Source organism: Elgaria multicarinata, chromosome 21 (assembly GCF_023053635.1).
Source record: "Elgaria multicarinata webbii isolate HBS135686 ecotype San Diego chromosome 21, rElgMul1.1.pri, whole genome shotgun sequence".
NCBI lineage: Eukaryota > Metazoa > Chordata > Lepidosauria > Squamata > Anguidae > Elgaria > Elgaria multicarinata.
Genome location: NC_086191.1, coordinates 1,960,619 through 1,986,357, shown reverse-complemented (window position 1 = coordinate 1,986,357; position 25,739 = coordinate 1,960,619). Strand labels below are relative to the sequence as shown.

Here is a 25,739-nt window from a genome sequence, read left to right as displayed (position 1 = left end):
ACAGGAGTCTTTATTAGTGTGGAAAATACAGAAACACCAAATACTGCTACATCTTTTAATGACAGACCAGAGACGTGGCAAAGTGAGCAGTTGGTCTTCCAAAGGAGAAAAACAACAACCTTTTGGTCCAGGCTTCCAGTCATTTCAGGTCAGTTTTCGTCAGAACAGCACTTCAAGATCTGATGGGCACCAGGCGAGAGGGGCCTTTTCTGGAAACCCACACAGAGATCAAAGAAACAAAAACCTTCTACCTACCCTTTGCATTACTTTGCTTAGGTGGGCCACAGTTCAAACAAAATGAAGCAAAAAAGCTGCGTTCCCCAGGGGAGGTTTGCCGTAACGGCTGTGAGGCTCAGGACCGGCTAAACCATACTACAGGGCTGGCGAAGATACTTGTTGGCTGAACTTGAGAACTTTTTTTCCCCGCAGGAGCACATTTTAAAAATTTGGTTTGTTAAAGGCTCTATATTGTGTTTTATCACGTCATATTTTAGAGTTTTAATTTTTGTGAACCACCCAGAGAGGTTTGGATATTCCATGGTACAGAAGCAGAATAAATTAATGAACGAACGGGTGGGGAGGAGGACCTCATGGCATTAAAGTGCACACACACACCAAGCAGCACTGGGAACATTACTTTCCTGAGCATAAAGACAGCCTGGAGCAGCAGCCCAGCCACAGAAATACTGTCTCAGGAGCTTCTGCAACTCCACATACCCGTGACCTTTTCATCAAGTCCTCCAGAAGCAGAGTAGGGCTTGCCCTAACGGAACCGGGAGTACCTCCTCCCCCAGTAGTAGTCACGAGGGAAGCCTCCGTATATCAGTGCTGCAAGCTCTAAAGGGAGAAGATGAAAAGAGTGCAAAAGAAGAGGTGGCCAGGGGCGGGGGGGGGGGGGGGAGAGAGAGAAAGAGAGCGCCTTTGACTTCCCTAGAGCAGCACTTGTTAGAGATAGCTGTGATTTCAAACATTCTCTTCCCTCTTCTCCAAGAACAAGGGAAAATTCACTCTCACACTTATTCATAGGACGAGGAACAGGGACCTATCAAGTTAGTGTGTAAAAGAGATCCTCAGAAGATCTATCTGAAGTATGAGTAGGTTTCGTTAAGTTATACGAACGCAGGGAGCTCTCAGACTGAGTCAGACCATGGGCTCATCCAGCACACCCTTGCCTGCTCAAGCTGGGAGCCGCTCTCAGATGGCGGGAGTGGGGGTGGGGGGTCGGTCATTCCCATCCCTGCTTTCTGAGATCCTTTAACTGGAAACTGACCCAGGTCCTACGACCCCTCCTATTTAGCCAGAGTCCCGTGGTTGAGAAATGGCACCAAGGCCTGAGTTCTGGGGCTCCACTGATGGCCGGCCCCTGAACTAAGCCCTTTCCTTCCATTTCTCAGTTTGCCTTCTAATAATGCTTTAAGGTGGATTCCTGCATTGAGCAGGAATGGCCTTAGAGGCCCCTTCAAACTCTATTCTATGATTCTAAGTAGCTCAGCAATGACCTTTTTTAAAAAAAAAAAATTAAAAATTAAAACCAAAGAGGTTCAGAGCACAGAGCAGCCAAAGGCCTGGCTGTTCCAGAGGAGCACGTCCCTTTCACTGCATCATGGATGGAGATCGTGGTTCGCCATCCCCTCTACACCAAGAGGCCTGTCCCTCACACAAAGCCTCCCAAAGGAACCTGCTCCAGCTGGAAAGGGGACTAGTGAATGGATCTACCCTAAGACAAAGGGCTCCCAGGCAGTCAGTAACAGCCAGGAGGCTGGGCCTTCCCCAACAGGCATGAGATGCCTAACCAGGGCTATTTGGGAAGACAGTGAGCAGAAAAGGTGTCTGGCTAACTGGGTCAGGATCATGTCTAAGGAAGATGCCCCGGTCCTGGTCTCAGTGCTAGAGGGGCAGCCAGCAGGGCGGTGATTCAGACAGAGAGGCAGCAGAGGGTCCCCCAGCGCCTAATCCACCACGGCGGAGCTGCACATCGTGTTCATGCCACAGGCTCGGCTGCCGCGGTACAGGTAGTAATAGCCCTGAAAGAGACACAGGAGGTGGGTCAGCGAAGAAGAGCACAAGTCGTGGCATTTGCTCAAGAGGCAGGCAAGAGCCACGCCAGGCACTGGCTCCTTCTTGCCTTAGGGGGAGGGGGGGATGCTAAACTAAGAGGCAGGGGGTGAGGAGGGGGTGGGGTGGGGAGGACGGCGAACTGCCCAGAGAGCTTCGGCTATTGGGCGGTATAAAAATGTAATAAATACATAAATAAATACACTGAACAGAGCCAGAGCTGGGGAGAGGCAAGGGGGTCTGGCTGCTGCGTTGGGGAGGGCACAACCTGCCAGGCTTACCTTCTCCCCCCAGTCCTCGCCCCAACTGTTCTTGATAGCCCAGAATGGAGTATGCCCACCTGGTGGGGGAGACAGAACACAGCCGTCAGGAATGAGCAAGCAAGTTACTAGACAAGTCCAGACTAAGTGAAACAGCAGACAGGCCATTAGATCACAGCCAGGAGGTACCAAAGGCCATCTCGCCCAGAAGCAGCAGGGGCATCCGCCCACCCACCCACCCAGCCCCGCAGTTTCACCCATGCCCCATTGTGCCATGAACAGAGAGCAGTGCACGGTGGGACAAATGACCACTAGTCACATTTAAGGTGATGTACGGAGGGTTCCCGGGCAAGTACTGGCCAGACCCAAGACTGCTGAATCATGTACTTTCAAGCGATGCCCCCAGCAAATAATATGATTCAAGTAAGTGAGCCAAGTCATATACCACTGCCAAAGGTAGAATTCCAACCCATTTGACGAGTTTTATCCTCTCTGCACAGGCAATAGCATAAATGCAGGCTTTACGAATTCTATCGGAGGAGTCTAGACTGACGGTTTTTAATCTTTTCAGCAGTGGTGCCGAGTTGCGGAATGCCTTCCCCAGAGGCTGACATTATGCCAACAGTACTACAATTCAGGACCTTAAATTTTAGGCAAAAGGCAAAAATATTTTTATTTTATTTACCCAGGTACTTTAACAGTTGATTATTATTTTTAATTGAGCAAATTTTAATCCACTTTGAAGTTTTGTCTGCTGTTTTCTTGGTTTTGTGGGAGAGGGGATTGATTTTGTTTTATGCTCTACAACATCCTGAAATCTGTTATAAAGATGTTTTAAACGAACAAACAGAGGGAAAGATGCGGAAGTAAGGTTGCTCAGCATTACGGAGCACAGTCCTAGATTATTATTTCCAAGGGCTTTAGAAGTCTGCAGGTAGCCCAATTCTCCCTGCCTCCCCCAGGAGGAAAAGGCATCAGTACACAGTAGGAGGAAGCGTTCCACAAGATTGCCAGCAAGACTGTGGGATGTAGGCTCCAGAGTCCAAGCCCCACAGGGCCCCTAGCCCTGCTTCAAGAACAGCCCTGCCCCATACCTAGCCTGAAGCAGACACTTACTTGTGCCATAGCCCACCAGGAGTACTGCGTGGTCAATCATCCAGGGATTGCAGAACAGGAAGAAGGGGTGGGAGACTCCCTTTCTGTAGAACTGGGTGGGAAGAAGAGGAAGAGGAGGAAAAGACTTAAGAGCCAACTGCGGGCTCCAAACAACCGGATTCAACCTCAACAACACACATTGCATCCTTTGCTCCCTGCTGCAACATTTGGGCCTTCGGGGCAGTTTTAAGGCTCAAGAATAAAGACACAAAAATAGCCAAATAGATGCTAGCTGCAATGCTCGTCCCAACACGGCTCCCAGTCCTTGCCCCCCTGAGCCATTCTTTATACAGTGCTTCCTACGGCTCAGCCCTCCCTCCCACAACTCAAGAGCAAAAAGAGGGATGGGGGGAGTCTGTGTTTGGAACCAGAATAAGACGCTAAAAAAACCCCCAAAGTCAATTTACACAGCTGACTGCAAATACACAATGGGGCTACGTTCCAAAGGCAGCGTTCCAGAGCACAGCACCAAGGGCCCCAAGCCGCTCTTAAAGCAAGGGAGAGCCGGCGCCACGATCCGCACACCCAAGGGGAGACCTCTGTACTACACAGTATGGAAGAACGGCGCTGCCCTCCCGGGGCTCTCTCTCACCTGCATGGCAAAGGCGTTCAGAGCAATGGAGATCGGGCCATTCTTTGCCAGCCAGGCAGCAATCTCTGTAGTGGAGAAACGGGAAGGTTATGTGCAAGGCCACTGTTAAGTTGCACAGATATGAAAAAACCCGGAGGGGCAGCTTACCCTGGGAAGGTGGGGTGGAGCCCATCCCCAGAAAATGAAAGCAGACACTCCCTGCCCCTCCGCATCAGTTACTGGTCTTTCCAAGGGGCAGCATTTTCCCCATGTGGATTTGCATGCGCTTAAGACATGGACATGCTGCCTTTCTGCCCAACCTCATTATGCCTGTGAATGTCGCAGTGTGTTCCCTGAGCCACACGTGGCAGCAGCAGAGAAGCCCTTAAGGGTATGATCAAGTTCATGATCCTCCATCGGCAAGGGCACCTCGCAAGCCCAGAGAACGTCCTCTTAGATGCAAAGGCACGTGCCCTCTTACTGTGACGTTTCTTTTACTGTGACGTTTGCACCCCATCTTTCTTCCATCATGAAACTCAAGGTGATTTCCAGGTGGGTCCTCCCATCCGGGCATTGACCAGACCCAGGCCTGCTTCGCTTCAGCCAAGTGCCTGCCTCAGGTAGAGCTTGGCCAGAAGGCACATGCCACTTCCCAACCATTTCTCAGCATGCTAAGGGACCCACAATTTGGCGCATCCAACAACATCCCTGCACGGTTGTCTCAGCTTTCTCACCTTTCTCATCCCGGGAGATCTCCACAGAGCTATTGATGTAAACGGCCACCTTATCCTTGGAGAACCCGCACTTCTGCTCAAAGCCCTCGTAGTGGTAATCACGCTCGGTCTCTAGGCCACCTGGGGAAGGGAGAAGAAGCCGGAATGGCAATCAAACTGTGATCTAGGAAGGAAAATTGGGGAGGAGGGAAATAGGCTGGGCTCAAGTGATGCAGGAAGGGGTCCTAGGAGTTATTTTAAAAACACACTGACGAGGCAAGAGGCTGCTTCCAAAAATAAGAGTAGCAAAGCACAAAACAGCAGCAGCAATACAGGACTGCAGTATTCATTCAGCAGTTCTGAAGGAGAACTGCATCCTCACCAAAACGCTGCACGGACAGAGCAGTTTCAAACGTCATTGGGGTGGTTATTCCAAAGGCACTGAGGAACTGTAATAACAGCAGTGCTTTAAAAGATCAGATTCTGCACCAGAAAAGTTATATTCAGCAAAAAAATCTGGCAGGAACAACACGCCAGTCAAAACTGGAAAAGCAGCTGCGTTTTAGTTTTTTTTTTGGGGGGGGGGGACCATCAGGCTCAAGTTCTTCAGAGACTGCTGTATAGAGGTAGCCGTGCTTTAAAAGTTCAACATGCAGCGTATTACATTTTCCCCGCCGCACCAAAAGCAGATCCAGGCCAGATGTCAGACACACAGAGAAATTAGCTGCAGGATCTCCCACACAGGACCCAGAAGCTTGCTGGCACAAAAAGAAATGTTTTGCTGCAGCCAGACTCACCTAACCCCTCAATGGCCTCGTATGCAGTGGACGGCAGCCCTCCTCTGCAGGCTTTGTCGACGGCGTCACAGTCCAGCAGCTCTGCAGAGGGAGAGAGCAGCCGCCACCGGGTGAGGACCTGGAGCTGAGCCCAGGCACACTATTCCCAGCCTTGGGGGTCAACCCTCTCCCCTCTCCCTCTTTCCTCCTGAGGCTCATCTCCAAGCTGTACACACCCCATCTCGAGTCATGGACCGCCTGTTATTCCCCCAGAGATCAACTGACCAGACCTCACACCGCTTTCTCCTTCACCAAGGGGCATCAGGAGAAGACTGTGAGAGCCGCACCTCTCTTGCCAGTGTGGGACATTTAAAGCACAAAGAATGCCAGAAACCAGCCTGGTGGAGGAGCCGGAAAAAGAGGCAACCCCCCCCCAGATGATCGCAACACTGCTCTGCACCCCAGAAAACTACAACGTCCCAACGCTGAGCAGCAGGATCCCACCATGCCCATCTGCCTGCCTACCTTGCTCAGAGAGGGAGACCAAGGAGCCCTTGTGTAGGAACCACTGGCCTTCCACGTTGCCTGTTACCGAGAAGGCCCAGCAAGAGCCACAGTCGCCCTGCAAGCAGGAGAAAAGGAGACCGGGGGGGGAGGGGACGGACTTACTCCAGACAGTCTGACCCTGTCCAGACACAAATGGCATTCATATTCAAGAATGGAGGAACAGCCTCAAAACCTCCAAGCCCTAAATGGCTCAGCCCCAGAACGTGGCATAGATCACTTCCCTCCATGCACCCTGTAAGGACAACAACGGCATGCACGGAGACCCCTTGACAGCTGCTCTCAACCATCGGATTGTTCTTCCCTTTGGAGGCTCAAAGGCCACCCTGTTCCCTGGGCGAGCAGATGCTTCTGGAAAGGGCAGAGGAAGTCCAACCTGGTTCTTGACAGCTGTGACAGCCCCGTGGTCTCGCCAGTCCCATTCGTCAGGGGCTGTGTCCCTGGGGATGGTGGCTAGCTTCATAGGCCGGCCAGGCAGTGTGGACAGCAGTGGGTTCAAATATGTAGAGCGGAACTCCTCCTCTAGAAGGAGACAGAGAAAAAACAGGCTGAACAGGGGAATTTGAAGAGTGCCACACAACAGGTATTTTGTGCTGTTTTATTTGTATATTCTCTACAGCACCAAGTACATTGTTGGTGCTAAATAAATAAATAAATAATATACGGGAAAAGGTCTCTCTCTCTCTGTCTTGAGACAATGGAGGTTCCTGTCAATGAGAGCAAACTATACTGGCTAAAAGGACAAAGAGCTAGCATAAGGCAGTCGACACTGCAAGGCCTGGGAGCGCACTTCAAATATGCACGAGAAACGGGAAAAGCCAACGGAAATGCTAAAACTGTGCAGCAGTTAGTGAATGGCTGCTCTGATGTATTCCACCCGCAATGCTTCGGTATCTTTTACTGGAAGGAAGACTGGGACTTGCTGTACTCAAGAAGCTACCCAGAGAGCTTCGGCTGTGGGGGGGTATATAAATGTAATGAAATAAATCAATAAATACCCTACACCTGAACAGTCAGATCATTAATCCATTTAGCCCCGTGTTGTCTACTTTTATTCATTAAGCCTGTTTAAAAACACCCAGGGCGACGAAAGTATTAAAAACTACACAGATACAATAAAATCCACAGAAAGCAATGCAGCCCAGCAAAGTGATAAAATCCAGCCAAACAATAAAACTGTCAAATTAAAAACCAGCTGCAATAACATACTGGGAAGCCTGGGCAGAGGAAGTCTTCACCCGGCATGAAAATGACACCAAGTTTGGCACCAGGCCGGTTTCCCTGTATGGAGCGCCACAACCAACAAAGCCCCCCCCCCTCAATCCCCCCCCCCGAGTTAATGCCTGCCTAACTTCAGAAGGCAGCAGGGGGGGGGGAGGCCTTGGAGGAGAGCCTCTGAGGAGCTGGAAGCTGCTCGCCAAGGCCTCAGGCAAACACCTGCTACATAAAGGACCCTTGAACAGGCAGGACCAGAGGCCTCCCACGTGCAAAGCAGGCTCCCCACCACTGAGCTATGCACTCTCCCCATAAGAAGCGGGGCAAGGATCCAGTCAAGAGAAGCCCCCATTCTTCCAGGTGTGGGCTACGCTCGGAGCTTTAAAAAACAAAACAAACCAAGAAAAACAGGGCGTGGGACCAGCAGGAGGCAATGTTTCGGGGCCCATGGGCACATCTGCCAGTTTGAGGGAATGTCCTGGGCACCACTGCAAAGTGGCTGATACGGGAGAGACGGCTAGTCCCAAAGGACAAGAAAACCGGGGCCTGACACACGAAGCAACTCCTTTGAACCCCCAGTTTTCAGTGCTAAGAGAAACCTATCTCACAGAAGGCAACCCCCTTTTCTTTCCCCGGCCAGAAAAAACACCCTTCCCCCCCCCCCCACACCCTCAGCCCTTTCTCTCTCTCCCTCCCTGATTCATTACCCACAGGCTCTTTCGTTCACACACACACACAGAGGCATATGCACACGCACAAACACAGTTACATCAGTGGGCACCGAGAAAGGTGTCTTGGGGTGCACTGGTGCCCACGGGAACCACGTTGCCTACCCATGGGTCTAGACAGAGAAGGCCCAGATGCACTGCTGTTACGTACTATTCACATGGCACATTTTAGTTGGCTTTTACAGCTGGGAAATTATCTTCTCCCAGGGTCTGTTGAGACAATGGCAATTTCAGGGCATTGACTTATGAGCTGGGATTTGTAACATCAGCACTGCCAAAAAAAAACCACCCTGGTGTGGACTCTTCATCTGAGCCTTGTAGAATCATAGAATAGTAGAGTTGGAAGGTGCCTAAAAGGCCATCAAGTCCAACCCCCTGCTCTGTTAGCAGGAGCCAGGGGGGCAGGGTTCAGTAAGGGCTCTGTCTCAGCTACTAATAGACAGCAAGTTTTGTAAAGAATGCACTTTGTAAGTGCATGTTATTCCTAGCAGAAGGCAGCATGTCATGGATTTTAAAAGAAAAGTTTTACTGGAATTTGTGGGAAAGCTACTGAGAAATCGCTAACCAGCCTCTCGCAGAGGAAGATAAAATGTCTTATTGTAAAATGCCAAGTGAAGGGCAACTAAAGGATCTGGGGGTATAAATAAGTAAAAATAATAACTTTATTAAAGAGAAGGCAGGAAAAAACCCACAACCAGATCCACAATGAGTTCTGGGTAACTGATCTCAAAAACTAATTGGCAAAGGAGGTCTGGATAATATCTAAAGAGAAAATGCTGAGTTTATTTATTAAATTTTTATACTGCCCAATAGCCGAGGCTCTCTGGGCAGCTCACACTTAAAACAGCCCTCAAAAGGTTATTTGAGAGAATGAGGTGCTGTAAAACTTAATGTTTAGGGTCAAAGTATATTTGAAGAGTGTTGGATTGTAAAACTTTTATTATTTTATTACTCAAAGTCAACAGGGTATTTGTTTTGCTTATCAATTAATGGTCAATAATTACTGGAGATAAAATATCATATCAGATATAAACACTATAAAACTTGATATACAGGTGTCTATAAAAGTCTGTACACTTGGTTTTAAGTAGTAAATTTTGAGCTTGGGAGTTTTTTCAAAGACTTCAGAATCAATCTTCTCTAGCCTAAAGGCGCAATGCTACTGGAATGCCACCGCCAGCCAGAAGGCTCCAGAAGGCTCTTTCTGTTTGTGCGTGTTTTATTCCCATTGGGGTTTTTGAGGAGTTAAGACTGTGAGCCCAACTTTATGGGGCAGGAAATAATTGTGAACCATGAAGCAATACCACAGAAAGTGTATACATACACTGTAATGAATCTTCTTTTCCATCTAAAACAGGGTTGGGCAACTTGTGGTCCTCCAGATGTTTTAGCTGACAAGTCCCATTATCCCCCACTCTTGGCTATTCTGGCTAGGGCTGATGGGAATTGTGGTCCTCCAAATGTTTTGCCCATCTCTGGTCTACAAACTCACCAAATCTGCGTACATCCTATTCAGACCTTGGTAAAAAAAATTAGATGAAATCTCTTCTTTTAGACTATTAAGACTGGAATCTTGGATAACAGAGAATGTTTAGGAAATATTGTCTTCTTTTAAACTATTTAGATCTTGAAATCTTTTACTTTTTTTTAATTAAGGAACTATTATTTTACCCTACACATGTGGTATTTGATGCCATTTTAAAAACATTTTAAAATTAAATTAAAAACAGATCCAAAGAATGTTTCTCCTTGCTAATTCTTGTTAATACAAAACCAAGATTGAAACAATTTCTGGTGTTCCCTTTGTTTGAAGTATATTAATCAGCTATTGGTAGTTAATGGATAGCTAAAGTATTCGTAAATATTGGAACTATAAATTGACAATCTTCCACAAATTAAAATTCATAACAAGCATTTGTAATCCAATTGAGAGATTGGCAGCCAAATGCTTCACTCACTCTCAGCTACCTGTCAGGTCACTGAATTTGGTGACTCCATATTCTGCTGTACCCTGATCCAATTCCTGAACCATCCGGGCCTTCTGCAGATTCTCAGCAAATATTCGGAAGCGCCTCTCCGTTTCTGAAGAGAAGAAATCCAGGGAGATAATTACAAGTGAGGATTGTTTATAATATTCTTATTTATTGTTAGCGGCTATCATTTCTTTAGCATGCTTAACATGCTACCAGACTCTGCCAGTGGGTGTTACGTGGGGTTACTAGAGTCCGAGTAAGCTAGCCTGGATCAGGAGAGACTGTGCAAGGGAACAGTACAAATCCAAGCAGCAACAACATCTCATCTCTTCCTGAGAAGCAGAGGGCTTTATCTTGCGAGATTTTACACAGCTCAATCATCTCATCTTTTGCACTAGTCTATTAGGAGGCAGTTCGACGAAAGGGGAACCCTGTTTTAACCATTTCCTTCACCCAGCATTCACCTATTTTGTCCTTGTAGCTCTTCTGGTAGGTATTCAGAAAATCCTTGAAGAGGGAAACCAGATGGATGGAGGTATTCTATGGAAGAAAGAATCCAGAACTGAGAAGCTGGCAAACTGGAGAGCTCAGGCACAACCAGAGGGACTATTGAAAACTGACACAAAACTGCCTCTGACTGCAGAATAGTTTCCCCATAAAAACTGTGAGGAAATTAAAACTCTAAAAAACACAACAGCCCTTTTTGCCAAGAAACAGGACGTCGTTCTCTCTTGTAATTATGGGGGTGGGTTTTTTCCAAAGTGACACTCACCTGCAGAAACCTCTCCCCCTGCAATGACTCCTCAACTTCCATAGCAGATGCCTTGGGATGAAACACCTCCCACTTGCCTAGTTTTGCTGCCTGGACTACCTCAGATGGCTCTGAAGAGAAAATAGAAGAAATAATTTATAATTCCAGAAATTAGAGCTAAAATCCCAAGTCCTTCCACTCCCCAGTGACCAACCAAGGTTGTGGTGTATGAAAATGAAAATGTCAATCCAGTGCGCGGCTGCTGTAAAAAAAGGCAAACTCTATCTTGGGCATAATCAGAAAAGGAATTGAAAATAAAACTGCCCAGGTCATCCTGCCCTTATACAAACCTATGGTGCGGCCACATTTGGAATACGGTGTACAGTTCTGATCACCACACCTAAGAAAAGATACTGTAGAGCTGGAAAAACTGCAGAAAATGGCAACTGGAATTATCAAGGGACTGGAGCATCTCCCCTATGAGAGAATTGCTTAGCGTGGAAAAAAGGAGGATAAGGGGAGACATGATAGAGGTGTACAAAATTATGCCTGGTGTGGGGATTGTGGACAGGGAGACATTTTTCTTCCTCTTTCAAAATATTAGAACCCGGGGTCATCCCATGAAGTTAATTGGTGGGAGATTTAGGTCCGATAAAAGGAAGTACTTCACATAGCACGTAGTTAAACTCTGGAATTCACTATGACCAGATGTGGTGATGGCCAACAATTTGGATGGCTTGAAAAGGGGGTTGGATAAATTCCTGGCTATCCATATCCACTAGTCAGGGATAGCTGGGAAGGCAGCTATGTGCTACCTTCAGTATTAGAGGCAGTAAGCCTATGTACACCAGTTGCTGGGGAACATGGGTGGGAAGGTGCTGTTGCACTCATGTCCTCCTTGTGGGTTCCTGGTCAACAGCTGGTTGGTCACTGGGTCAACAGAGTGCTGGACTAGATGGACCCTTGGTCGAATCCAGCAGGGCTCTTCTTACGTTCTTATTGCCTCACCAAAACCTGCTTGAATCTGATACGCAGAAGGAACTTTCCACCTGACAGCCTATATCCCAATTATTCTTGTCGAGTCCAATGTCCTTGCACCCATTTTGATGCTGCTTGTTTTCAGTCAACATTTCTGAAAGGAAGTCTTGGCTCAGGGAGCCTTCTGTTTATGGTGACAGTATGAAGAGGGTGGGGTTCGGGGCCTTACCTTCTTGATTGTATTTATGCATCAGACAGACTACCCAGACCTGACTTACCAGAAGGGTGACACTCTTGCTTAACCAGTGTCTTCTTGCTTGCCCAGGGCTGACTCCAGACCTCAAAATGACAGGACTGGAGAGAGAGAACAGAGACAAGTTATAAGAGCATGCAAGGCACATAAACACAGATGTTAGGCAAGCAAGGTGAGTAAAGTTGGCTTACTGCTAGGTCTAGGAGGGCTAATGGAGTCTGTTAGGTTAGCAGAGGAAACAGTGGGAAGTCAGAACCCATAGAAAGGTCTGGGTCTTTGCCCACCCCCACGCTACAGAACTCTTCCCTCCAAGCTACACAGGCATTATCTATCAGCTGACAGCACAACTGAGCTGTCCTTGTTTGTGGGGAAATTCATGCATAGCGAGTCAACTGAAGCCAGGTCACGAGATAACATTTGAGTGGAAAGTGAACTGGCAAACTTGGATCCCCAGAGCGTATGCATGCATGTGGGGATATTAAATGTGGACTGTGGCCTTGTTGTTTAAAAGTCTGAGTCAATAATATGGATGTCTACTGCTATAAGAGGAACCATGGTACTTTATGCAGACCAAAGCAAATCCAAGATGTTCCCAGGTTTCTAGATGCTCGGTCACTTTCAAATCGTCTTCCAGACACTTAGACCAGTCAACATAGTGTGAAAATTCCACTCAGTGGTTGAGTTTTTAGGGGACACTCACTGATTAAACAGAAGCAATTAATTATTATTTTTATTATTAACTCGCCTTTCTACAAGACTGTGAAAATCCCTAGGGTAGCACAGTACTGTAAAACAGTGGTTCCCAATTGGGGGTCCGCGTAACCCACCCAGGGGGTCCGTGGCACCATTCACTTGTTAGCTCTGCAAGGTCTGCATTTAATAAAAGAAAATATGCCATCTCCCGCGCTCTGTTTGCTTCAATGGTGATGTCATACGCAAAAGCACCTGCGTGATTTAGCGACTAACTTCAGGGATTACTTCCCTGCACCCTTTTGAATGTGGTGATATACATACAACTAACAACTCTATCTGCGGAAGAGCAAGATGGTTCATTGAAATCATTTTTCAAACGATATAGACTGGACGAATTCTGGATGAAGGTCTTTCTTGATCATACGAAGTTAGGTGAAAAAGCTTTGAAACATCTAGTTCCCTTTTGTTCCACATATCTTTGTGAACAAATATTTTTGAAGTTTTGTTTTATGAAGAACAAGCACAGAAATTGGCTCGACGTTGATCCAGATTTGAGATTAAAAGTAGGAAATATTGAACCGGATGTGGAAGGGATTGTTCGGGACAAAAAGAGGCATGTTTTCTCCCATCACATTTAGGTTTAGTAGCTGCTAGACATGTCATAATTGTTCAACTGTAAACTAGACTTAAGTAAAATTAAATTTGTCTTTATATTCCTAACTAAATCATTGTCATCTTTGTGTGGTAATATCACAAAAATCACAAATTTTATGGTCTGTTTTTTAGTATCCCTAAAATCCTTTGCTTATTAGGGGCTACCCCTTATTTTCTCCTAAAAATTGCTTCGCACAGGTAACTACCAGAGAGATAACAAAATTTTCAAAAGTAGGGGGTCCATGGCTTAGCCTTTGAAAAACAAGGGCCCCGCAGTACTTAGCTAATTGGGAACCACTGCTGTAAAACATTCCAATTCCTAGGAGACAAATAATTTCCATTTTTCAGTGGCAGCATCCAGTTCCTAGCTTTGATTATTCAGGCCCAGGTAGGCTGCTAAGGAACTATGTGAAATGAGGATACCCAAAGGCACCACTGAAGTCCAGGTCTCAGCATGTCAGGGGCGTTGGCTTGATGGCTCCCCACCCCCGCAGCCAGACCCAAAACGACAAGTAGAACACAGATCCTCACCATCTGCTTTGGCTCGCCTGCAGCGGCATAATTGGAAGTATCTCGGCCTGGTGCGTGGTTCCCATTGCACTGGCTCGACAGCAGGGTGACGTCCAGGTAGTATTTGATCCCGTTCACCACCTGGAGATAAGAAAAGAGCTCTCAGATAAGGAAAGAGCTCCCAGAGTAGGCAGCTGTACAAGAGCTGATGAATCTGCCAGAGGAGCCAAACAGGTTTTGTAGAAACTGCAAGAGGGCAGGAATGTCCTTGATTGGGGGGGGGGGAGGCAGCTATCAGTGCAGAAAAAAACACACAACTGTGATTGGAAAGGATTGTGTTTTACCCAAAGTCAATTCCTTGGCTTTAGCGTTGAGGCTCGTAGCCTTGTGCCGCAAGCATAACCCACAAAACAAGAACTGCACAAAGTTGAAGCAGAATGCACATCCAGTGCCTGGCATACTGCTGACACTTGGAAATGTTTGCTTGCAGCAGGGTGATATTCCCTTGCCTTTGAACTTTCAGTGTACTGCAGGATTCCTGAAGGTTTAATGGCAAGAAAGAAGACCTTACAGTCCTTCTTTTTGCCTAACTAAGCCCCTGAGAATTCCAAACATGGAGCTTTTGCAAAAGGCTCTCATAAAAGCCAAGCAATAAACAAAACCACAAACATAAAGCTAACATGGCACAATTCCAGAGCTCAGGGACAACTGTGGCCAGAACTCCCACAGGGTAAATCCCACAGAGCACCCCAGTTGTAAAATGAAAAATTAAGAAGAGCAAGTTGTAGGGTGGCCACGTACACATCACCCAAAGGGAGGAAACGCATCACCAGAAAAAAGGCCAACAGGGGACAACGATTTGTATTTTTTTTAAAAAAAAAATGCATGTTAATTTATATGTATAGATACATATTTAGAAATAATTCCTATAATTGAAATAGGAATATAATACATCTCACAATAGTCAGGACTCTGACCAGGCCTGCTCAGTCTGCTGTGCAGATGCTAACTCCCAACAGATAACTTCAAGTTCTCCGCTCAATCAATCCTCTTATGTTTCCTTATCTTTAAACAGGACGTGGACTAGACAGACCCTCAAATAGAAGACACCTTCGAACAGGGCACGTGGTCACCCTTGTGACCACCCACGCGGTCACTCCATGTTTGGAATTCTCAGGCCTTTCCCATGGGAATTATGGTTAGGCGTGCAGAGAGCATTTCAAACCCTTATAAATGTGCTCTCACAGACTGCTGACAACTCGATCCCATCCAAGATATAGCCTGCCTCTCAGGGAGGAGCAGGAAGGTGGGGAAAATGGGTTTCTTCTGATTCACAGGCTACTGCTGGCCCCCCAGGCATGTTCCTGGTCTTTCTTTTTGAGTCACTGACCTTGTTCTCTTGCAGCTTAAGTCAGAGGTGAATTAACGCCACAATTCTCCCCACAGCCTGAGCTTTGTTATAGGCAGATCAACACCAATTAAGGTCAGTATAATAAAGGCCAACATCAATTAAAACAAAAAAAGATTGAATGATCCAAGCTAATCCGAGAAGCCACAGCTGGAAGCAGGAAGCCTCTTGGAAGACGTTTTCAATATACCTGTTTAAAGCGGTCTAACTGGATGAATGCTGCTACCCAGAGCTATTTTAGAGTAAGTGGATTGTAGATCACGTGAGGAAAAAGAGGACTGCTTAGGCAGCAGTAAGGCAAGGGGGCAGGGGAGCATCCTGGGTGGCGGCAGACACATCCAGGTCCTTCATACATTACTTCAGTCCTGTGGACACCAGTCTGAAGGGGGGGCATGAGGAGAGAGCCCTCCCTTTGCTTTTGGGGAGGACCGGTCCCAATCTCAGGCGTCTCTAGTTCAAAGGCTCTCTGGTAGCAGAGGCGATGGGGAAGACTCTTCTTGCCTGCCGCAGAAGCTTTGGAGGACGGGCTGGATGGACAAATGCTCTGAGCCGGCATAAGGCAGCCTCCTCCCTCTCTCCCCTGTTCTTAGAGGAGACCCTTCCTCAGGCAGGGAAAGGGGGCGCGTGCCCCACCCACACGCCCCCAGCACGACGGGTGGGGGTGTCATGCAGACCGGCCCATGTTGCACCCCCCTTCCTTCCTATATGCCAGCCTTCCCCAACCAGTCACCCCCCACGGATGGGCTGGACTACAACTCCCATCATCGTGACTGGGAAACATGAGCGTTGCAGTCCAACGTATCCCCGCTGACCGCACTCCTTCTCCCCTATCGGGCATGCTGGCTGGGGATGATGGGCGTTGCAGTCCAACCAGCCTGGAGGGCGCCAAGCTGATGAAGGTTGCCGTAAGTCTCCCTCCCCTTTACGACCATCACACACGTGACCCTTTTCCCTTGGCCATGGTGGCTGGGGATGATGGGCATTGCAGTCCGACCAGCCTGGAGGGCGCCAAGCTGATGAAGGTAGTCCCCCTCCCCTTTACGACTGTCACACACGTGACCTTTTCCCCTTGGCCATGGTGGCTGGGGATGATGGGCGTTGCAGTCCGACCAGCCTGGATGAAGCTTTCCGTAAGTCCCCCTCCCCTCACGACCGTCACACACGTGACCCTTTCCCCTTGGCCATGGTGGCTGGGGATGATGGGAGCTGCAGTCCGAGCCGCCCGGCCCCCTCCCCCGCAAGACTGCCGTACGTCGTCCCCCCGCTCCGCCCCGCCTCGCCCCGGGTTAGTCTGGCCTTGGCCCACCTGGGTCTTGGCTGTGCGCAGCGCCCAGAAGCCCCCCGCTCCGCCTCCGCCATCGCCCCGCTCGAAGGCCTGGGCCAAGGCGAAGCGCGCCGCCGCCAGGACCGCGCCGCCCCTCACGTCCACCTCCACGGCGGCCCCCGGCGCGGCGCCGGCGGGCAGCAAGTGCGGCAGCAGGAGGCAGCAGCAGCAGCAGCAGCAGAGAAGCGACGTCGACGGCGCCATCGCGGCTCTGAGCGGCCGGAGGAGAGTTCGCCTCAGCTGAGGGGAAAGGGGCGGGGCCTAAAAATTCAAGCCCCGCCCAGGCAGAGCGCGGCGTCATTGGTGCCTCCGGACAAGCCCCGCCCACTCTTCTCTCCTCATTGGCTCCGGTGAGGGTAGAGGGGCGGAGCCATTCCCAACGTGCGCCGCCTACCCGGCACAAACAAAGGCGTCACGAGGTCGCCAAAAGGGGAGGCGGAGCCTCAACCAGAGACGCTCCCCCTCACGTGACATCAGAGAACCTCGGCCATCGGGAGGGATAGAAATGCAATAAGTAAATAAACGTGCAGAAACCCCCCAGCGCCAGGTGTCTCCTCCAGACGTTGGCACCGCAAATGGGCCTGATACCCGCTCCTCGCAGGAGCCTCCCACAATCTGGCGCCCTCCATAGACGTTGGACTACAGTTCCCATTATCCCCCAGTCACCTAGTTGCAGGAAGGCTGCTCTAGACTTAAAATGGGTCTTCCCAAGCTACTTCCAAGTTTAGTGCAAACACAGGGGTGGGTGGTGCAGAGCAAGGGTATTTTATACTGTTGTTTTATACTTTGAATGTTTTTAATTTTTGTGAACCGCCCAGAGCTCCGGCTATTGGGCGGTATAGAAATGTAATAAATAAATAAAACAAATAAAAGGGGCTATAGAGTTTTCCTTACTCTTGTAATAGAAGGTATGGTCCCCCACTGAAACGTGTGGGCAGATTATAATTTTTTCTATCAAAGCCCTTCTTGACATAACACAATTAATCTATATGCAATTCACTGCTGCCACAAGTATCAATGGACAATAGCTTTGGCGGGCTTTAAAATGGGACCAGGAAATCTCTTGGGAGGAGGCCATTCCAACACCTTATCTGGACAGAACTTCCATGTTCAGAGGCAGCTACTACATGCCAGTAGCTAACGCATGTTGTTGGACTACATCTTCCATCATCCCTGGGAGTTGGAGTCCAACATCTGGAGGGCCCCGCTCCTCAGCGAAAGGAAGAACAAGCCAATAAACAAATACCTGGTTGCTCACAAACACATGTTTACACATTCAGGGAGCCAGGTCTGGCTACAGCTTCCAGTCATACGTTTGAGTAGTAAACCCACATTTCCCCCTGTGCGCAAGAGATCCATGATGGACACTTAGGACAAGTAGAACAAGATTGCAATAGCAACCTCCCACCAATATTCCCCAGCAACTGGTGCTGAGAAACATCAGGAAAAACTTCCTATTAGAGCAGTATGACAATGGACTGTTACCTAGGGAGGTTGTGGGCTCTCCCACACTAGAGGCCTTCAAGAGGCAGCTGGACAACCATCTGTCGGGGATGCTTTAGGGTGGATTCCTGCATTGAGCTGGGGGTTGGACTCGATGGCCTTGTAGGTCCCTTCCAACTTTACTATTCTATGATTCTATGATTCTGATACTGGAGTCAGCATACAGTCAATACAACTTACCCTCCATGAATTCCTCTAATCCTCTTTCTGAAGACCCATATCCAAAGCAGCCCACAAGGTGAAGGCCAAGCTTTTGTTATCAGCCACAGAAGTTTTTGTGTCAATTTCAGCCTTATGCCAGTCTTTCAAGCTATTCCTAACAAGAAGGTCATGGAGATGATGCTGGACAGTTTTAAAGATGCTCAAGGAAGAAGGCTGAGCATTCCAGCCCAATTATCTGGAACTGCTCCCCATCCTAAGAACTGGGCTAGAATGCTTGGTCTCCTTTCCTGGACATTTTAAACATCTAACATTGGTATGAGTTTGAAAGAACTGTGTCTTTTCATGAGACCAGGACTGACAAATGCTCATCGACTCAGCTACCTCAGGGAGGTGTTGTATTGCTATTGAACATTCAGAGAACTGGAATCCAGCCACAGCTGGGATTCTCTCCACCACCACCACTTCCCCGGACAGGTATGCCAATCCCTCAAGTATAGTGAGTGTCTCCTCCAAAGCTGCCACACCACCTCCCCCAGAAATCACCCCAATTCATGTTCAAACAACACTGAGCATTTAACACATCCGATTTTTATTGTTTTAAAAACTTTGCAATGATTTTTGGTTCTTGTCGCTAAGCCGACAGGCATAAAAGTTATGTCGAGGATCAAAAAGGGGGAACAAGTCAGGGGGGGGGAATCCTAATACAATTCTTGTTTTTAGAATTAACAGGTAAACGTCAAGCCAAATGGACTCAAGCCAAGAGATTTGACAACTCTCCCTTATGTCAGTAGGCAGGTATGGTTTTGGAGTTAGGTGGCTCAACAAAGTCAAATGACAGCCAATCACCTCTACAGAGCTCTAGATTGGAACATTTCCCCCTCTTCAACTCCCTGCCCCAGAAGAAAAGGTTCAGTTACATTAAAAAGGCAATGATGTTTTTTTTTTCCTGGAGTCAGGAGCAATAGCTCCTTGTAGATGCTGGAAGGTTTATAAGAAATATACACTTGGGGGAGAAGGGGAGGTTCAATCTCTAGCTAACTACAAAAGCCCTAACAGCATCCACCAAGCTTCAATCAACGGCGTTCACAAGAAGGCGTCACACCATTCCCGCAGGCAGCCGTAACAGTCTCTGGATTGCTTGGCATTGGCGCCGCACGTGTCCTTCAGCCATTCACGGAAGAGGTCTTCGTCCTTCTTCAGCACTAAAAACTGCCCAAGCACCACGTAAGCCTGGATTCAAGGGAAGAGGCAGGGGAAACAGAGGGGTTAAGCAACGGGGACAGAAGTCACGACAACTGCATCACTGCCACGCTAAGTGTTCTTAAACCACATGGCGCCTTCCTTAGCCACGCTGCTACAGGTTCTCAGTGCTGTGGCTTTCCCTCCCCAATTTCCACACCTGGTTTTCATCCAGATTCATTATGAAAGGCTTCAGATTGCTTCATGCAGCTATTTCTCACAAGAGGCACCATGACCGGACTCTCCACGCCCCACCCTAAATTTGCATGAGAAAACTTCTGTGGAAGGCAAGCCCTGTGGAAATTGCGTTGCGTTGCACTCAGCGCAGTGTACATGGCTTCGCAGGAGGCCTTTCAACCAGACAAAGATCTATCTCGTGTGACTTCAAACTATGCACTAGCCAGGAGCCAATACTGGCCCCCAAACACAATGTAGCAAGCTTAAAAGTAAAGCAGGTCTCCCTGGGCTTACAGCTTTACAGACTTGTGAAGTCTGCCCACCCGCCAGCATGGCAAACAGGCCCCATGGCAGATTCACCCTCCACCCCATAAGATGATTACTCTTTCAGGCTCAGAAGATACCTTGTCAAAACCTTTGTTTTCCAGCTTCTTGCCAAGTACGTCTCCAATGCCCGCTAAAGTGCCCACAGACTTCTCCCCCATAGGCTCAGCCACGAAGTCTCGGTGCTTCTGGCTGGTGGTCATTTTGGCTGCTGCTCTGCCTGCAAAGCAAGTCAAGAGCTCAGGTAAACGTCGTAACTAAGGAGGTGGGAAGAAAATGTCATCAAGCAGTTGGCAAAACCCCACAAGACACCAGAATTGCATACCAGCCAGGGGTTCTCCAGAGGTAGGTTTGGCCATCTTTGGGTTGCAGGTCACACCCAGTCATGCCCTACCCTGGAGGAAATGACACGGGACAGAACATTTTCCACTTCTAGAAGTAAATGTGGCAGGGAGGAAGGTTAGGAGCTGTAGGAGAACGGAGAGTGTATGATGGGGGTGATAATAACTGTTTGGAAACTCTTACTGTACAAGGGCATTAGAAGTCCTACTCCTTCCCCACATTTTTGCCCCTCATCGCAGAGGGGTGAATGAATAATGCAAAGGTGGCTCAGGCACAGTCAGTCCCCCATCTGACATCTGCTTGCAGCATGGTGGAGCCCCTCCTTCAAGCACCCCAATTGGCTGCCTCCGTCCCCCTCGCCTTTCCACGCTAGTGGCGACAGCTAGGGGCCCAGCCTTCGTGCCACACTGATTGGCCAAGTAGGGCTGTCTGTCACACACACACACCGGCAGGGGGGCAGCCCTGCCTGTTTCGTGCGGAGGAAATTGCTATTAAAGCTCAAACTTTGAGGTTTTTTTTTTCAAAGTTTCAAAATTTTCTGCACGCCCTACACTGCTCAAGCTCCAGTTTAAAACAAAAAATGAGCAAAACCGGTCCAGTAGATCTCGAGTTAATAATCGTTACACTACTATTTTCTTACATAAGAGTTTGATGATTTTTAGCATAGTAAACCTTGGGTGAGAGTGGCCATTCAGGATAGGGCGGAATGGGTGTGAGTATGGCTGCCTGCCAGGGAGACGGGAGAGAAAGGGAAATGGGGAGTTAGATCAGTTAAGGAATGAGGAGCGGTTCCAGGGTATTGGGTACTACAGAGTTATGTATGCTGCTGTTCTTAAACTAGGTTGTTTTCAAATTCCTCATTCACCCATGATATGTGGGGCACTACCGTTCCCTAGGGGCCATACAGAGTTGGTCTCTCGTCTATCACCGGAACAATCTATAGTCTCCTGATAAGGGAAAAGGCTCCAAGGCAGCGGCAGCGTTGCTTCGCACAGCTAAATAAGGCAATGTGGTAATGCAGACATCTAAATAAGGAAAACAGCACCACCTACTGGACAGTAAGTCATCAATGAACACCAAGAAGAATAAAACCATAGCGGTGCTCTGTGATGATAGCTTTTCATAGAATCATAGAATAGCAGAGTTGGAAGGGGCCTACAAGGCCATCGAGTCCAACCCCCTGCTCAATGCAGGAATCCACCCTAAAGCATCCCTGACAGATGGTTGTCCAGCTGCCTCTTGAATGCCTCTAGTGTGGGAGAGCCCACAACCTCCCTAGGTAGCTGATTCCACTGTCGCACTGCTCTAACAGTCAGGAAGTTTTTCCTGATGTCCAGCCGGAATCTGGCTTCCTTTAACTTGAGCCCGTTAGTCCGTGTCCTGCACTCTGGGAAGATCGAGAAGAGATCCTGGCCCTCCTCTGTGTGACAACCTTTTAAGTATTTGAAGAGTGCTCTCATGTCTCCCCTCAATCTTCTCTTCTCCAGGCTAAACATGCCCAGTGTGAGCTTTTGTTTTTTGCTTTTAAAAAGAATGCACTTGTTTCAGTTTACCAAGAACATTTCAAATCCTTAGCACATCATTAATTCTTTGTAGTGGCTTTCCTTTGCAGGGTTCAGATTTATTTATTTATTTATTTATTGCATTTCTATACCGCCCAATAGCCGAAGCTCTCTGAGCGGTTCACAAAACTTAAAACCATTCAAGGTATAAAACAACAGTATGCAAACATGATTTTATATACAATATAAAAGCACAAGTAGGATAAAATCAGCAGCAGTGGGCCCTCCATCTAGCACATTCCTAGCTCCTCCAGCTAGCTGCTGGCTCTTTTCACCTAAAAGCATCCTCACACCAGCTGGTATTCGAAGATGTCATCATTCACCTTCAATCATCTAGACAACAAGACACAAGAATCTCCTACTCTACCACATTAGCTGATCTTTTTCCAGATCCTCACTGTGGGATTCCTCTGGCTAGAGGAGAAACCAGCAAGCAGCAATGGCTGGAAAACCTTATTTCCTTAAGAGCAAGCAACACTCACACCCATATAAAGGAGAAGAGTATGCAGCAAGTCGGGTTTGCAGTTTCCATTCACTTAAACCCAACTAGCATTTTAATCCAGCCCAGGAGGAGGGTAGGAGCCTGTGCCTCTTGACCCCACCCTGCATCCCTGTCTTCCTGATTTTATTGGCACCCAAGAGTCCGCCACACCCAAACACTCCCTTTCAACATACCTTTGGCACAGAGGCAGCCCAAGCACTGCAACAAGGCAAGGCTGTGGAAAGCTCAGGTACCCTGGAATTGAAGGCAACACTTCAGAGTCTTAAATGCTTTTCTAGGCACAACAGCAATGTAGGAGAAAGACATTTCTCCCATGTTTTTCCCCACAGAAAATTTTCTAAAAGCACATTGTTTCACAAGATGAAATAATATCATCATCTAAAGATTCAAATACCATTGAAACTGGGGACTTTCAAAGTTCTAATTAACTTTTAGATGACTACGGGATTTCTCTTCCCTCTCTAACATTCAGCTCTTTAAAGACTGAATGTTAACAATTTCAACACCTTCACTTTCTACTTAAAATTTAAACACTATAATGAAAGTGCATGGTGTTGAATTATCATGTCAAGTACTCCAGTAAAATAATTTCCAAGAAAGCTTTGAATGTAATATTTAAGTATTTGTTATATTTACAACCCGCCTTTCCTCCAAGGAGCCAAAGGGGATGTGTATATTCCTCCTCTCCATTTTATTCTCACAACAACTCTGTGAGGCTGTGAGGCTGAGAGTCAGAGATTGGCCCAACATCACCCAGTGAGCTTCATGGCAGAGTGGAGACTTCTGAATACACGCGCTTAGGATTCTACTGTAAATAAATGTGCTTCATTGAATGTTCTTCCTAGTCAAATATTAAGTTCAAGTGTTAGCTACCAGAAAATGTTTGAAATATCTATAAGCCATATACAAAGAACAATCAACCTGGTGTACTTTCAAAAAGTTTTGTTTACTAAATACAAGGCAAAGATGCTAATTCAGTTCCCAAGAGATTTAGAGCATCAAGTATATTTCTAAGAAAATGTCTGGAAACTACCAATTCCAGCTTTTCCAGAAAACTCACGCCATTTATCCCTGAGGTACAGACCCAGTTCATTTTCATTAATGACTGCTCTGGCCCTACACCCCAGTTTGTTGCTGCTTTTTACACAGGGACACAGTGGGAATAAGATACACCAAAGTTTGTAGACAGACCCACAAAGATTTCTCTGTACATGGAAGTTTCCATTTAACTATCGCAGCTAGTAAGGAACAGTTGCTGCCTGGCTAGATTAGAACAAAAGGTCTACCCAGCTCAATATACCTTTTCCAACAGCAACCAAGTAGATGCTTCTGAGAACCCCAGAAGCAACTGAAGGCAACAGGATCCTGTGTGTCTTTTCCCATGTGAGGGGATCTAGCCCTAGGATTAAGCATTAAACCCATAGAAATTGGCAAGCAAGTTCAACCCTCACATTAATTCACCTCTCCCATGTTTTCCCTTTCCCTTCACTGTTGAAATTTGGATTGCAAAATCGCTCTCCTCCCACAGACAACAACCATTAACATTTACAGGAGTGATTTTGAGCATCCAAAGCATTTTCATACAAATACGACTGCTACAGCAACAACAGAGTGCTTTTCACAGACTTACAACCTTTGGCTTTAAAAAAAATGAGGAAAAAATATGACCTAAGCACCAGTGGCAGACATACTACACAGTCTGGCCATTCTCTTGTTGGTTATTGCTTCAGAATCTATTCAGAAGCAGAGAGGTATACAAATGTGGCAAATGAATAAATGCCACCTAATCATAGAATAGCAGAGTTGGAAGGGGCCTACAAGGCCATCGAGTCCAACCCCCTGCTCAGTGCAGGAATCTACCCTAAAGCATCCCTGACAGATGGTTGTCCAGCTGCCTCTTGAAGGCCTCTAGTGTGGGACAGCCCACAACCTCACTAGGTCATTGGTTCCATTGTCGTACTGCTCTAACAGTCAGAAAGTTTTTCCTGATGTTCAGCTGGAATCTGGCTTCCTTTAACTTGAGCCCGTTATTCCGCGTCCTGCGCTCTGGGAGGATCGAGAAGAGATCCTGGCCCTCCTCTGTGCGACAACCTTTTACGTATTTGAAGAGTGCTCTCATGTCTCCCCTCCATCTTCTCTTCTCCCGGCTAAACATGCCCAGTTCTTTCAGTCTCTCTTCATAGGGCTTTGTTTCCAGACCCCTGATCATCCTGGTTGCCCTCCTCTGAACACGCTCCAGCTTGTCTGCGTCCTTCTTGAATTGTGGAGCCCAAAACTGGACGCAATACTCTAGAGGAGGCCTAACCAAGGCCGAATAGAGAGGAACCAGAATAGAGAGGACCAGCTCGTGTCCACGCTCTGCCACAGCAGAGGCATGGAAGCCACCCTAATTATCTGACGTTGCACCAACTTTGCCAAACCTGGCGCCCCCTGGGACCATTGGGAGGCAGTGTGATGCAGTGGTTAGTGTTGGGCCGCAGCTCCATCACCTCCAGCCAGCATGGCCATTGGGAGGCAGTGTGGCGTAGTGGTCAGAGTGTTGGAATCTGGGAGCTCGGGTTCCAGCCCCCACCCGGCCATGAAGCTCCCTGGGTAACTTTGGGCCGGCCGCTGACTCTCGGCCTGACCTACCTCGCAGGGCGGTTGCTGTGAGGGTAAAATGGGAGAGAAGGACGACGAGGAGGAAAGGCGGGATTTAAACCTAACTAATCAGGAGGGTGGGGGAAGGGCGGGTCACGTGGCTGCTGGCTTATTTCCATTTGACTCTCAGCCGCCTCAGGAATGAGAAGGCCCAGGCGAGACCCCCGTCACGGAGCAACTTATGAAGCCGCCTGTGCAGCGCCCAGCACGGCGGCGGAAGCGCCTCACCGCCCCGCGTGTGTCTGTCGCCCTCCCAACCCCCCTCCCCTCCCCTCACGATGCTCTCCGGGGAGCCCCCCCCCCGCGCGCGCCGCCACTACTCACCCGCGCTCGCCTCAACCGTCGCTCCCGCGCTGCCGTGCTTCCACTTCCGGGTCGCGAGGGCGACTTTACCGCCCGGCGGGCGCTCTAGGCTTCCCGCAGTCTTTCTATGGCTGCGCAAGGCTGGCCGGAGGCGCCCACAAAACACGCACCTTCGCAGCAAAGGCCGCTCTAGGCTCCTCGGAGGCTTTCTATGGTAGCTGTTGCCCCAACCTGGCGCCCTCCAGCTCTCCCACCCTAGAGGCCTTCAAGAGGCAGCTGGACAACCATCTGTCAGGGATGCTTTAGGGTGGATTCCTGCATTGAGCAGGGGGTTGGACTTGATGGCCTTGTAGGCCCCTTCCAACTCTGCTATTCTATTTATTTATTTATTACATTTCTATACC

At 48.2% G+C, this 25,739-nt stretch overlaps 2 protein-coding genes across 4 annotated transcripts; both read right to left on the bottom strand.

Annotated features, from left to right (window-relative positions):
* Nucleotides 1-425: 425 nt before the first annotated feature.
* CTSF (cathepsin F) lies at nucleotides 426-16,787 on the bottom strand. The gene is made up of 14 exons (XM_063146108.1): nucleotides 16,564-16,787; nucleotides 13,871-13,990; nucleotides 12,018-12,093; nucleotides 10,783-10,892; nucleotides 10,475-10,550; nucleotides 10,006-10,119; nucleotides 6,471-6,616; nucleotides 6,056-6,152; nucleotides 5,552-5,632; nucleotides 4,776-4,895; nucleotides 4,063-4,127; nucleotides 3,432-3,522; nucleotides 2,337-2,395; nucleotides 426-2,024 (listed from the first exon to the last, which is right to left on the bottom strand). The coding sequence occupies exons 1-14, from the start codon at nucleotides 16,783-16,785 to the stop codon at nucleotides 1,950-1,952; spliced, it is 1,452 nt and encodes a 483-aa protein (XP_063002178.1). The 5' UTR covers nucleotides 16,786-16,787; the 3' UTR covers nucleotides 426-1,949.
* A 2,025-nt stretch (nucleotides 16,788-18,812) lies between these two features.
* Nucleotides 18,813-25,455, bottom strand: BANF1 (BAF nuclear assembly factor 1). Of its 3 annotated transcripts, XM_063145997.1 has the most exons (4): nucleotides 25,357-25,422; nucleotides 22,566-22,626; nucleotides 20,067-20,206; nucleotides 18,813-19,476 (listed from the first exon to the last, which is right to left on the bottom strand). In XM_063145997.1, exons 3-4 carry the CDS (start codon nucleotides 20,187-20,189, stop codon nucleotides 19,330-19,332), a joined length of 270 nt encoding a protein of 89 aa, XP_063002067.1. In that variant the 5' UTR covers nucleotides 20,190-20,206; nucleotides 22,566-22,626; nucleotides 25,357-25,422; the 3' UTR covers nucleotides 18,813-19,329. The 3 variants fall into 3 exon arrangements, with proteins under 3 accessions (XP_063002067.1, XP_063002066.1, XP_063002068.1); XM_063145996.1 differs by lacking the exon at nucleotides 22,566-22,626 and having other exon boundaries at nucleotides 25,357-25,455; XM_063145998.1 differs by lacking the exons at nucleotides 22,566-22,626; nucleotides 25,357-25,422 and adding an exon at nucleotides 23,693-23,762.
* Between the last annotated feature and the right edge of the window lie 284 nt (nucleotides 25,456-25,739).